The 14,760-nt window shown below is 37.7% G+C and overlaps 2 protein-coding genes across 2 annotated transcripts in view; both read right to left on the bottom strand.

Moving 5' to 3' along the window:
• LOC104966954 (protein-glutamine gamma-glutamyltransferase 2-like) overlaps positions 1–14,760 on the bottom strand; it is a 71,601-nt gene that overhangs the window by 23,519 nt on the left and 33,322 nt on the right. The gene's annotated exons all lie outside the window — the stretch shown is intronic.
• Positions 6,736–11,329, bottom strand: LOC104967139 (peptidyl-prolyl cis-trans isomerase FKBP1A-like). Its single transcript, XM_010796554.1, has 4 exons — positions 11,320–11,329; positions 10,774–10,937; positions 9,372–9,532; positions 6,736–8,118 (listed from the first exon to the last, which is right to left on the bottom strand). Exons 1-3 carry the CDS (start codon positions 11,327–11,329, stop codon positions 9,404–9,406), a joined length of 303 nt encoding a protein of 100 aa, XP_010794856.1. The 3' UTR covers positions 6,736–8,118; positions 9,372–9,403.

The raw sequence follows: 14,760 nt of genomic DNA, 5'->3' as shown, positions 1-14,760 counted from the left end.
GTTAACGATAAAATTTGATATAAATGCTACTTCCTAAAAATCAGTGCCTGCAGGAGACTAGAATCAATGTCTCGTGTCGACCTCATCGAGCAAGTTCAAGAAAGGATGGTTTGCGGGGAAAAAAACTGTCTTTTCTTCAATTCCTGTATGTTTTCATATTGCAATATATATTGCAGGGGGGGAAAAAATCGCAATGTCCGTTTTTTCCAATATCGTGCAGCCCTATGAAGGGTTGTTACGAAAACATTATTATTAATTTGAAATATATAGCCTTTTTTAATCATTTGTGAGTGCTTTGTAAGTGTACCTCAATATAATCCAGTGTACAAAAGGGGTAGGCAATACCACTCTTACTAATCAGATGAAGTGATTGCAGAATCGTCTACAACAATGTACCAGGGCAACAAAGGATATCTTCAATGACATGGGAAGTGCTCTCCATGGTTTAGAGACTTTATTCTGACTTCAATTCATTATGGAGACTTACATATTGCCCTCTGGATCTCAAAATGGGTCAAGCTCCAAAAAAATGCTCATAATGCTATTGGACAGAATTAGAGATGCCATTGTGAGGACATTTTCTCCATTAGTTCTTATACTGGACATTGTATAACAAAAAGGTATTTATTGCTGATTGCAAACTTTGTTTTGTGGGTTTTAAAAGGAAAACAAAAGTGAGGGTGATGGGCAAAGCAATGTCATTGATGTATGTACAAACACTGTAACACTGGTAACACAGTGCAGATATAATTTAAATTAAATGCAACTGTAATGCAGATGGAATATTTATTTGATCTCTTATATTCTGACTTGTTCAACCCCTAAATGAACCTTTAGAAAGCTGAGCAAGCCAGCTACTGCCCCCCTTTAATATTGGTCACGGAATGTAAAAATTCTGAGTAACCTGTCTTTTTCACCTCCCGTGCAAATGTTCTATATTTGCTACATTTCTAGGCTTACCAGTAGGTTCCATACTTTCTTTGTGCTAGAGGATCAGTAGGCATAAGCTCCTTTAGTAATCATGCTGAAAGTAACATATAGCTTAGCCTACAACAGAGCTAATCATCTCCAGACAGATGTCTCTGTCTTATTGACTCCACCAATCACACTTGCCTTCATAACCTTGTCGACCTTCAGGTCCTCGAGGGATGGATACAGGGACATCCTGAGGAGAAAACACAAACAGCTGTTAGGGGAGAGCCCTGGAAGGGAAGGATGACAGCTGCTGTATGAGGGAACAGAGCAGATAGATAAACCTCACCAGACTATTGACTGGCATGACCACATCCATTACTTCTTCCCTCCATTAAGCTATATTTATATTTAATCATTTGACTCTTTGTGATGTTGAAAGGATGCTGAGATGGGCGGCTGACAATTCCATTGGGATTTATAGCTATCTTTGAATGTATATGCAGCTTTCAGCAACATCCTGTTCATTCTTTATGAACACAAATCTGCTTACCTGCCTGACTTGACACAGCAATACGAATGACTGACTGACAGATTAAGGGAAAAACAGATTATGCTCAGGATGTGGTAGCTCAAACCACGGCTACAAAACCGAGAATGCTTGAAATGCATGTTTATTTTATTTTATTTAATTACCGTCAAGCTCATTATTGTGTCCATGCCCTCTTTTTATAATAAAACCTTTTCTTGAATGTCAAACAATAGTATTACAATAAAAAATCATGAGGGTTTATGTACATAAAGTGGACACCACAAAACGTAATACATAAGTAAACAAGGGTGGAGGAAAACACATGAGATTTAAAAAGCAACGGTTAATGCATGGTTCTCATGGTTTCTTGATAATGTGCCAAACTAGACTCATTTCTGCGACACATAAACAAAACAGCAGCCTAAAATAGGAAGAGGAAGTGATAGTTATCCGTCAGTCAGCTGACCGAGAAAGTGAACAAAGTACAACCGGTACAGGCTGTGACACGCAGTAAATGTAATGTCTGGTATTAAACATGAGTTTGTTCAAGTCTGACATCTGTTTGTGATACTCCAATTCAACAGTGCATTTGCCTTGAGATACACTAATTCTCATACTCATCAATTTAACCTAGGTCTATTGTGTTAAGAAACATTTTATGTGAATATCCAATCAGTCTTAATGTTAAATATGACCATAACCAGCAGGGTTAAGAGAGCAGATGACTATGTTTCTGTCACCTAAGGCTATTGTAAGCTATTTTTTACTCTACTTTCAAATGTCAAATTAATTCGTCCCTCTCCTGGATAGGGCTTATCTTCACTAGTAATAGTACCAATTCTGCCAATTACTGATTGAATAGTTTGGTCTTATGATATCCAAAAAGTATAAATAAATTCAAGAGTCTGGAAATCTTTTGCCAGTCTATAAATGTAGCTTTCTGTTCTTCACTCTTGAAACACATTCCAATACTTTATTTAAATCAGATTTTGTTCTAGTACTGATCCAACCTTTACTTTAATAAATATGTTAACTGGATGTTTTTTTCCTTTTTAGTAACTATATTCTCCCTGTCTTGATAACCCCACCCCTATTTCAGTGTACGGTAACATAAGGTCAAACTGAGCTGGTGACCTAAAGTGATGAAATGACTGAATCTATTAACTGATAACAGAAACAACGAATTAAAAAATGACAATAAAAAACAAAATGTATTGAAAGAGTCATGGCCAATGGATGATCCGCGTTATAGGCAGGTCAGATTTTCTAGAATTCAAAACAAGAATTCCACTGAAGAATAACCTTTCAATGATTGATTTCACTTCCCAGTCACGGCAGCATTACTGATTTCTTAAACACACTGTGACAAATGTGTGTCACAGTCACAAGACATGTGAGCACATCTCTTGCTCATAAGAAACAGGAAAACAAAGTAAGGGTGATTATATTATAATGTAAATACATCGTGGCCAACCATAGAACAGACTAACAAAAAAACGCATTGTGCCAAAATAACCTATAACAAAAAGTCTATATAAATGTTCTTAAAGAATGGAAATATGGGTCCATGATGTCATGCCATGTACACAAGGGTGGGATATGTGGTCAACAATCATTTTGACACTAGTAGGTGAAGAAAGGCACCCCATGAGTCCCATAAGCAAATCATTCTTACCACTTTCCCAGCTACTCCAGCCACTACTCTACTCTGTTCTCCTCACTCCTCACACACAAGTGCATCATTGTGTGTGTGAGGACAGAAGGGCATTTTAATATTGTCCAGTGTTTACTTTACGGCTGTGTTTGTTTGCTCGCTTTATATTCCACCCTCAATTGGACTAGCTGGCTGGAGTTAAGTGAATAAGCCTGGAAAAAAGAAGAGGTCAGGCAGCTTTTGCAATGACATAACCTAATCCTTGAGTCACTTCTGCCGCTGCAGTTCAAATAAAGACTTTCTTTGAAGGAAGAAAGGAAATTCCTACAAACAAGGGTACAAAGCTGGTGGAGTATGTTATAAGTGCAATAAGCTGCTCTTTTTAACTAAGCTTCCATTGTGTATTGGAAGTGCAAAAAGTAGATGATAAATGATTGAATTTCATTGTACATTGTATTGCTTTTCTGAGAGCAGTTCAGAAAGAGGCTTCCCATCACATTCGTGCAGTGGTGTAAAGTAACTCAGTACGTTTACTCAAGTACTGTATTTTTTGACCTATGTGTACTTTACTTGAGTATTTGCGTTTATTGCTACTTTATACATCTACTCAACTACACTTCAGAGGCAAATATCATACTTTTTACTCGACTACATTTATTTAACTCTCACAGTTACTATTTACTGTAATGCAGTAATGTACTTCTAATCTACACATCTATTTCTAGTATCTAAATGTGGTCCGCATTGACAAACTAAAACACAAAAATGCTCTAACATGGATAAAACAATAACCATAATAATATAATACTTTGAAAATATCTGTGGTGTATATACAAGTACTTTTACTTTTGATACTTGAAGTACATTTAGCTAATAATCACATCTGTATTTTACATTATTCTGAAATGGGTAATTGTGCAGATGAGCACTTTTTGTACTTTAAGTATGTTTTGATGCTAACACTTTAACTAAAGAGACCTTTTGAAATCAAAACTTTTACTTGTAAAAGAGTATTTCAAGGCTGGATCTGAGTGCTTCTTCCAACACTGCCATAGAGCTCATTGCTGCTCAGCCTTAATGTATTTGGCTTTGGTGGAGACTGGAAAGGAAAGAGCGTGCTAACTTAGGGGAGCCTGAACGAATTGGTTAGATACAAGAATGTGTTCTTCCTGGCAGCTTATTCCGGTCTATTGACATGGCTGGGGAAAGGACAGAGGGAGTGGGAGGGGGGAGGATGGACAACGATAAAACGGAACAGAGGTGCACTGCTGTGAGCCGACCCACACCCTTTAGTGTACCCATCCACCGGTCGAACTGTATCAGTAATGTCCGCACGTTAAATACCGTTTTCCTTTCTAAACATGGCCTAACTTACGGTATAACGCTACAACAACATAGGCTCAGATATAATACACAGGGCTTAAGTGACGTTTGTGTTCTTATAATAAACAAGGCAGATGCTTCATACTAATATGAATAAAACGTAATTCATTATTTAAGTATCACTATCATATGTCTAAGTAAGAGCATGACATGTTAGCTAACGTTATGGTGTCTCACTGCACACTCATTAGCAAATAACCAACCGCCGTTAGCTGTTTATAGAAGACATATAAAGTCTGAATACCTTATATTCAAGTTATAAATTATTAAAAATAAAGACTAAACTAGTGTCTTTTAGCTGAGAGGCTAAGCAGACCGTCTTTGTTCCGATATAAACAGCAGGGAAGCAAGCTAGCCGCTAAGTTAGCTTGCTAGGTAAACGAAACCTATATGTAGCAGTTACCGCTAGCGGGACAGGATACAACGGTTTGGTAAAATAGAGTCAGTCTCACCTTAATGGCTTGGTTGTAAAATCGTCTTAAACACTTTGGGGTATCAGAGAGCGGAAAACTCCTTTATTTTTCTGTTTTCTGCTCTCTCTTCTTTGCACTCCTCGTTGTCCTGAAGGGGAATTCTGGAGAATGATGTCAAGGCTGGCTTCCTGGTCGTTCACACCACGTCAATCAATGTTGACGTTGTAAGCCACGCCCCGTTCGGTCACATTTACTTTGACTCACCATGTCCATAGTGTGTCAATAACACATACAGTATCTCATGACAATCATTATGACCTGTATAATCCTGGGGCCATGTTTAGTCTGTGTGTTGCCTCTGTGTGTGATCTGTTGCTGCACTCTGTACAGGGTCAGGTGAAAGGCTGTGTGAAAAGGTCTCTGTTGTGTCCTCTGCTCAGCATCTGCATTATAAAAGGGGTGACTATCAGCTCAACCCAGCAGGTATTTTCAATGTATTTAAGCTATAGCCACAATCCATTGCCTTAGGTACAGTAAATAACTACAGTACCGACTAAAACAACTGGGACTCTCTTCACTAAATCTAGGGCCCCTAATGAAGTCCTTGGATAATTGAGCTTTTTAATCATCTAAAAATGTTTTTGTGATTTGCCGTATGTCAGGTATGCCTTCTCTTCAAAATAAAGGAGCTACATGGCTCAGCTTGTGTTGATCAAAAAATATTATTTCTGAAAATAAAATGCAAGTCATGATTAGTAGACATTAGCACCAATGATGGTTCTGTTGTTTCTATAGCATCACAGAAACTCTTAAAATGGCATACTCCTGCATCATAGATGAAATGTGATAAAAAGCTTTAAATAAAAAAAAATCGCATCTTTATTTTATTCATCTCAGTTACATTTTTATGTAGGCCTTAGAAGAGCACTGACTTAGATCTACCAAATGTATATTGGCACTGATCTCTACAGAACAGAATGCAAATCTGTAATTTCCCATTATGGAAATCATATACAATACTGTAAGAACATTCCACTGTAGCTTAGGTTTGACCCCTTTGATCCTGTTGTTCCTTTCAATGGAATGCAAGCTATCGTTTTAAACCAAGTGGTTGTTCAGAATTCATTTGAAGACGGCATTCAAATTATTGCACTTTCAAAAACTTGAGAGACTAACAAACATTTTTTCGGGGCCACAAAGGTTGAGATATCCTTATTTTTAGTACATATAGTCAAGCACCAAAAAGATAACTATATTGCATTTCTTATAATGCATCCAATGGTTGTGTTATTTTCTAAGACTTTGCAAAGCTCCCTCACAGCACAGAAGACATAACGCAACTGTTTTGACAGTGAAACACTCAACGTGACTCTACCACTAGGAATTGTGTATATGACCTTGATGATAGTTGACATAGGTAAACATTTAGGGGTCACATTGGGGTTTGTTTTGTTGAGGGGGGGCTGCTGAGGGCACATGAAAAAATCAGCTTTTTAATAGTTACATGAATCTCTAATTAATGTATATCTTGCTACATACACACACCCTTTCCAATGTCTTAATATTTAATTCACTTAAAAAAAAAGAAAATGTAGCCATTCCTTACAGGTTTTAAAAGAAAAGTGAAAAGTAAATAAATGTGTACTCAATAAGGACATTATTCTGCTCGAGCTTACACATTCATGTCTTTAATTTCATATGAATAATTTTCAGCTTAACACATTTTAAGTAATCAAATAAAAAGGGCTTATTTAGCAAAATAACCCAACAGCATTTATAACAGCGGTAATCCCAGGGTGATTAAATGCATTTCTACACCAAAACAAAAAACACAAAGCAAGTGGAGAGCACTTCTTTTATTTTAAATATGTCATCATTGGTTAAGTCTTCATACAGTATCGTATCAGCGAATAACTACACAGAACAGAGGAGCCGCACCAGCTGCAGCTCGGCCAATAGTTAAGACCGACAGCCACGGTCAATATCTGACAGCCAGGCCGAATATTCCTTAATTAAACTCCATTTAAAACTATTTATCTGAGATAAAAAAAACACTACGATTGCCCGTGTGTCTTCTTCTTTTTCTACCACAACACAGACTTCACATCCGCAGCGTGGTTCTTAAATGACACTGGCAGAACAAACAAAAATCTATTATCATAGGTTACACATTAGCTTTGTTGATTCTCCAAGATAGAAAGTTGGCATCTGAAAAATACATAATTGAAGTTGTTACACAAAATAATGGGGGGGGAGGTCACAATTTCATTGGTTCCTCAAACCCCCTTTTTGTAAATTTCAAGCATTTCCCATTATTTCTAAGAAGAAAAAAAAGAACAATACAACTGATTTGCGCAAATTCTGTCTTTGCACTGTTGGATGTGTGTATGGCTTTAAATGGGCTTAAAATACCAGGCGAGAAGAGGAAGGCAATAATAACGCAAATTGGATGCAAAGCTTTCTACGTGTACATACTAAGTGTTCCTTTGGGCCTCAAACATGCAGATAGAGCAAGGTAGTAACCATGTGTCCAGTGAAAAATATTTAGGCACACATTAGAACTATCTACAAGTGTGATTGGTTCTCCTTTGCACCAATTACCCCTCAAGAACTCACACATTTGACAATAATTCAAATTAAAGGAAAAAACATTGGTACTTTATATAAATAGGCCTTTTGTGAAGCAAATAGTTCCTGTGTTGCACCATTAAAGACTTCAAATACTTGACATATCACTACATATAGCCACTAAATCAGCACTAAGCCTTATTTCTCGAACAGAAACTCAATTCATTTGTCCTGATGTTCCACTTTGTGGCGATACAAATGTGTGCTTTTCATTTTTTTCCTTATACTTTCTTTGTTTCTGTGATACAACAAGCACTAGCTCTCAAACATTATAATATGCATAAGGGATGAATGTCGCTGCCAGTGGTTCATTGATATTTTGTACTTCTCAGCATAACCATGCAAAACACAAAGAAAAAATAAGTAAAACGCAATTCAAAAGAATTCAAGATTTAAAAACATGGAGGTTGGTAAGGTTATGGCCAATGGTTTTTTTTAGGAGGAAAAATATCATCGAAAAATATAATGCACTCAGTCACAGAGAGAAAATAACACAAACTGTCATAGTTTGATGAAATAAGTAGTGGAACTATAGACTCAAGCCTCTTATAGAATCAAGTGCAGCTTCTCTCTAGCTCACCCAGGTAGGAAGTCACCTGTGACGAAAACAAGAGGGGAGAGTTAGGATTGAGGAACACATTTCAGGGTTGATGTAAATACTGGCAGGTAAGAGATGATGTGTCTGCTCAATTAACACCATCACTCATGTTAAGCAGGCTATACTATAAACCACAATATAACATACGCTTAAAGTTGAAAACTGTTAATCGATTATTAGTGTCAGGTGGATCTGTACATAGCCCCTCTCAACTGCTGTACAATGTTCGGATCTTGGGACAATCTTGGCCCTAATTTATTATAACAAATGAATCAACCACAAAATACAAACACGATAATATTAACACAATTAACCTGAAAAGGGATTCAATATACACAAAGCGTCTATGGCACACATTATTTTGGTATACCAAATATAAGAATTGAAAAGTCTATGTCATCTATTTTTTCCTTCGAATCTAATGGACCAAATTGCTGTATTGATAAATATTTTTGGAGCATGCAATATTCAGTGTAAAAACTATAGGTGCCCCCACACTAATCTACCTCCTTTGCCATTAAATGACTTTGGTTCCAAATCCTGCAAACAGAAAACCAAGGTATTTCTCTGAGGAAAGACTAAATGGTCAAATTGTCCCTATTCTTGTGTTCAGTTAGTCAACTTGGACAGTTTTTTCAAAGGACCGAAACAAGGTTACATTTTTTTAGCTTTTTAACCATAAATCAGTTGCACTGTGTACCATTTTCAACAACACTGTTATGAATAGAGCCTGTTTAGACAGCTTACTCACACATTTCAGTTGTACGCATTTTCACTGCACTACCAAGGACGGTTCTAAAAGTGGTACCTTCTGGAAAAATAGCCGATAAAACATTTACTGTTCAGGATTACCACTCTAAACAAGTGTCTCCACGTACACTTTATTTGTGTAGTAAGTGATAGGGATAGTATTAGCTGCCTGAAATATATGGGATCTAAAATTGAACAACTATTACATGTTTCCAGAGAAAGATTACAGTACTAAAGGCCAGCTCATTACAGCATTTTAAACATGAAGTTTGAATAACACCGCAGTGCTAATGCACTGCAAATTCACTAACAGCAACGTTAACACTGCAACTTTTTTTATGAAATAAGAAAAAAACGTAACTAAGCTAACTTGACTAGCACATAGCATGTTAGATGATGTTAGTCAGTGACTTTTACTGCCACAGGAAGAATGTGAGTTGTAGCTAAAACTAGTAAAACCAACAGTTAAAAGCAGATAGTAAGTTTTTGCACATTACTTACACATAACAAAAGAAACAGGCCATGAATTTGTTTCATTCCAAACCCAGCAGCTCAACGTCAAAGATGAGGGTAGCATTAGGAGGAATGATGCCCGGATGGCCTTTGTTTCCATAAGCAAAGTCAGGTGTGCAGGTCAGCTTGGCCCTTTGACCAACGCTCATCTGGAGGAACAAGTAGACACACGATACAAACAGAGAAAGAGACAACAGGGTGAGGAACAGCTAGTCTGCAGCATAAGATAAAATGAATTAGATCATAATACAATCTCAGCAGTCTAAGTTGGATAATAAAACCACAGGGGACTGTGAAAACATCTCTCTCAGAAATGATGCCTAATTATATCTAAATCTCTTCCTCCATTCTTTATTGCTGGGTATTTCCTAATGCAGTCATTAGAAGCTTATTTTATTTATATAATAATGCCTTATTGAGATGTTTAATGATGATATCCTAACTCTTTAACAGTAACCAGCTACACCTCATCTACATGCTGCAGGGCTGAGTGAGTGAGATAAAGCACAGTGTGTTATGGTGACCCACTGTTTTCGTGTTAGCGGAAACCTTGATGGGAAAAACTTGATAATGGAACTATGTCAATAAATATTGTATTACAAAAGATGAACTTTCAACACTATCATAAGCAAAATGTGTTTACTTGTTTTGGAAATCAGATACATTTCTGCCTCCAAATCATAACTGTTGCTGATGCTTAGTTGGCTGACTATTTCCTTTGAAGTCTGTTCCAAAAGAATGCTGCAGGGATGACTTTGTTTTGTGCAGAAGTTAGCATCACGCTGGTTCCCTCAACAAAAGCCAATTTTAATTGGATTTGGGATTACTTAAGAAAATTTGATTTTTAAAGTGAAAATGAAATCACTTGAAGTAAAAGGCTATTGTTAGGATATCAACACAGCCTATATACCCGGCTCCATGACCTCAATATCACTACCTGATTATACAAGTGTTCCTGTGTTTGTGATCATTTTTAATGTCCCTGACAACCCCTGTAGAAATATAGCAATTTGTTAGCAAATGCTTTTTAAAGACACATAAAAGCTTCAAAATCCAGGAATGGAGTATCTATTGACTTGCTTAATTAGTTTATTTCATAGAACAAAATGTGAACATCTCGAAAGCTTGTGTTTACCACAGACTTTTTGAGGCATCTTATCAAACACCCATTTCAAAACCCACTCACTTCAAGCCAATGAAACAGGAAATGCATCAATGCTAACTTATTTCCAGATTTCACAACTCATTCCTGCAGCATTCAATGTAGCATGTGAAGTATTCCCTTCTCGGTGGGGGTCAATAAGTGCCACATGCAGAATCTGTGGCAATTTACAAAGCTAACGTGGACTGTCTTAAAATACAGTATTGTGCGTTCAGTTTTCCAGCTTACCTGCACTACACCTTCTTCCCAGCCTCGGATCACTTCCTGCTTGCCAACCTTGAACCTGAAAGGCTTGTCCCTGTCACGAGACGAGTCAAACTTACGTCCATCTGTCAGGGAGCCTGCGGAAAAAGAGATGGAGACGGACACGGTCAGAAAGAAAGGTTCACAGCCTCATGTGGGTGAAAGATCCATTACTTCTGAACATGCACAACATTAAAGGTTTCATTAGAATTCTTGCTGAAGACCATAAACTGTATGAGCAAGACAACTTAGTCACCCTTTGTTTGTTTTTTAACCGTTTTGATCATGAATGTTCAAAGAAAACTGGATACAATGTTGGAGGTGGGACCCTGTTCATTACTATAAAAGTAGCTTGAGCCGTAAAATTGAATACTTTTGAATTCTGAGTTTAAAACGGCCCAATGGCATCATGTGCCGAACCAAGCCTCGAGTTTGGCATACTTTAGTTTTTTGGAGCCAGACCTGGCCATATGTGAACGAGAAAGTAGAGATGGGGAGGGATACACATTGCTATGCCAATGACTAATCTACAGGTCGCCATGGTATTGACTCTAATTACAAAGTAGCCAAAGTATCCACTTGCTGTATTCCACCACATGATACTTTTACAATTCCTGAACCGTTTTTGTGAAAGCAATCTAGTCTAGTTATCATCCTTTCATTGGTTGAATTTAGGAACTGTATCTTTTAATGTGAACCCGCCCTAAGGGTATACATTTAAGTGAAAACGAGTTAATTATTTTTATTTTTATTATACACTTATTTTTCCAAGGAGTGGCGTCGCCCCCTGCTGTCCATTAGGGAGAAAACGCAGATTGACAAAGACTCATTTTTCAGATCCACAAGCGAAGTCAACTTCATTTAAACCATCTATGGTGCTATGGTGCTGTCATGATAAAGATGTCCAAAGACTGTGCAGTAACATTAAGAATGAAGAAACATTTCATTTAAAAAACAAAACAATGGAAACAAATCCATCCTCTAAGCATGTCCCACATGCATCTTCCTTGCTGTGTGTATATTGAGAAAGCCAATGAAGGGATTCCAAGGATCTCAGAAATAGCCGCTGCAGCTGTCTGCAGGGTGGGTTTCAGTGTGACAGTCAGAAAAACACACGCATCAAACCACAGAACAGCACTCTTCCAGGACTATTTCCTGCGGCGCTTCAACTGTTATTAGCAGCAGCGAGGCGGCGTGTGTGTGATGGTGTGATGAGTGTGTGTGTGGGAGAAGGTGCAACATTGCTTATGTTGTTAGGCACATCAGGGGGTGGCTGGCGTGATGCAGCCTGTAATCCAGGCTGGAGTGGGCGTCCTCTCCTCTTGTGGACATCAGGACAGCAGCCTAATGGAATTATCATTTAGAGCTGAAAGGACCTTTCCAAGTAAACGCCAATACAGTGCACTTCACCCCCCCACAACACTGTTGACATTTTCAACACCAACCATTTCCTGCCGGCAGAGCCTTCACAAAAACAAGCAAATCCAAGGTCTGATCCTCACTTGGATGTCTACATTTGAAAAGGCTTGTCAAATGGAATATCCTGTTTCATGTTGCATTTCAAGGCTGCTTTGTAGCCTGCCAGGAAGGGAAACCGCCCAGAGGAAATCCTGTAGTTTGTGCGATATATTAAAAACAACACTAAGAAGATGCGGACTCATGCTTAAAATAAACAAAAAAATGTGTTCACTGTCAGGGGCCCAAATCTGGTCTTGTTACATAATCTTGAAGCAAAGAGGCTTGTATTACAGAGAGAGTTATGTCTGTCTTACCAGGCAAGAAGACTGAGAACCACTTTGCCAAACTAAGAATAGGTGCGGGCCAATTTATAGTCTAGCACGCTGGGAGGACCAATCCATCTTAAATCCCATTTTGCATCTGATGAATATGCTGCTGATGAATGACTGTCTGTCTGTACCTCCGCCACTTTGGTCCAGACAGAAATATCGGTACCACTTTACAATAAGACTACCCTTATAAAGAGTTTACGAATAGTTTGTAATTCATTTATTAATTGGGTTGTGAACACTTTATAAATCATTAATAAGCTTTTATAAGACATGAGATAAACAGGGCAACTTTGACAGGTTGCTTGCCAAATAGTGAGCCCACATTTATCTGTACTGCTAAGTCTTATATTAGCTACCTAGCTTACTTCGNCTCTTTCTCCACATTAAGTGTTAGACATTATAATTGACTATTCTTGTCTGTCACATACTCTTCTTCTCTGTCACATAAATGGCGCAATTGAAGCAGTATTGTGCTAAAGGGAAATTATTGTGACCAAAGAGATTTAGATTTGCCGGCCAAGGGGAACGCTGACGTCGCCATTTTGTATGCTTGGCGGATGCGCTCGGCTCCTCTCGACTGCTGCTCGGGTCTGCTCGGTCAGCTTCCGGATGAGGAGGCATTCGTTCGACCAACTTACNGAAGAAGACGAAGTAAGCTAGGTAGCTAATATAAGACTTAGCAGTACAGATAAATGTGGGCTCACTATTTGGCAAGCAACCTGTCAAAGTTGCCCTGTTTATCTCATGTCTTATAAAAGCTTATTAATGAAACAGGGCAACTTTGACAGGTTGCTTGCCAAATAGTGAGCCCACATTTATCTGTACTGCTAAGTCTTATATTAGCTACCTAGCTTACTTCGTCTTCTTCATCCAGCATCCTTGGTATCTGTTGTTCACTGAGTTGATTCTCGCTAAGTAGCCAATATAAGGCTTAGTGATCTTGCCAAATAGTGGGCCTGTGTTGATGTATGAAAACTATGTTAGATAAATGGTTCTTAATGAACCCTTTATGAATCCTTTATAAGGGTAGTCTTATTGTAAAGTGGTACCGAAATATCTGCATAACGGTTGCAGGGTTGCTGTCTAAGTATATAGAGACATTCGTATTCCCCAGAGGATGAATCCTAAATATGGTAAACATTATACCTGCTAAACATCAGCATGTAAGCATTATCCTTGTGGGCATTAGCATTTAGCATGTGTTGGCGAAAACGGCCAATCTAATCAAAATTAGTTTTATTTGATGTCTTATACAGTATTTATGTTGCATTGTTGGAGGAGCTTGGGACTTAATGTGTGATGCCTTCAAATGCCTTTCAATCTTTGAAATTGAATCTTGAGTTTTTTTTTGAGTATTTCATGTCACGACGAATATTCGCCCTTAATAGCCAATTGGACTACTACTAAAGAAGAGTGGCTTACCTTATATACAACATGTTTTAGCAATGTTGATGTTAGCAATCAACCATGACTAAAAAAACATAATCTATTGCAGCCTAATATCACACAGTGCGGGAAGAACCGTGACGCATTTGGTATGAAACACACCTTCAAGTTAAATTTTCCTCACCCATGCATTCCACAGATACGTTAAGCATAAACCAGACTTAATCCCTTATGGGAAATAACCAAAGCTAAAACAATCAGGGAATTCATAACAGAAAAATATTTTTGCAGCTACTTTGATAATGTATTAATCCTAATATACCCTCATATCGTACTGGTTCAAGGTTTTCAAATGTGAAAATGTACGGATTTTCTAGCCTTCAATTATAGTAATCTTAATATTTTTGTCTTTTTTTATATATGGTTTTGGACAAAATAAGTCATAAGATGCTTTGGCTATGGGTAACTGTAATAGGCTTTATATACTGACATTCTGGCTACAAATAAGTACACCAAATAACTACATGAATCAATAATGAAAAGAACCAGCCTTAGATATACACTGAACAAAAATATAAACGCAACACTTTTGTTTTTGCTCCCATTTTTCACAAGATGAACTCAAAGATCTAAAACATTTTCTACGTACACAAAATAACCATTTCTCTCAAATATTGTTAACAAATCTGAAAAAATCTGTGATAGTGAGCACTTCTTCTTTGCCGAGATAATCCATCCCACCTCACAGGTGTGGCATATCAAGATGCTGATTAGACAGCATGATTATTGCACAGGT

This window comes from Notothenia coriiceps, unplaced genomic scaffold, assembly GCF_000735185.1.
Source record: "Notothenia coriiceps isolate Sejong01 unplaced genomic scaffold, NC01 NC01_scaffold00037250, whole genome shotgun sequence".
In the NCBI taxonomy this organism is placed as follows: domain Eukaryota; kingdom Metazoa; phylum Chordata; class Actinopteri; order Perciformes; family Nototheniidae; genus Notothenia; species Notothenia coriiceps.
The sequence above is the reverse complement of the archived record's forward strand: the minus strand, read 5'-3'. Positions and strand labels throughout refer to the sequence as shown.

Excerpts from the sequence above, each read along its gene's own strand:
- LOC104967139 (XM_010796554.1), bottom strand. Across the intron at positions 9,533-10,773 it reads GGGAAGAAGGTGTAGTGCAG|ATGAGCGTTGGTCAAAGGGC; the intron begins GTAAGCTGGAAA and ends TTGTTCCTCCAG.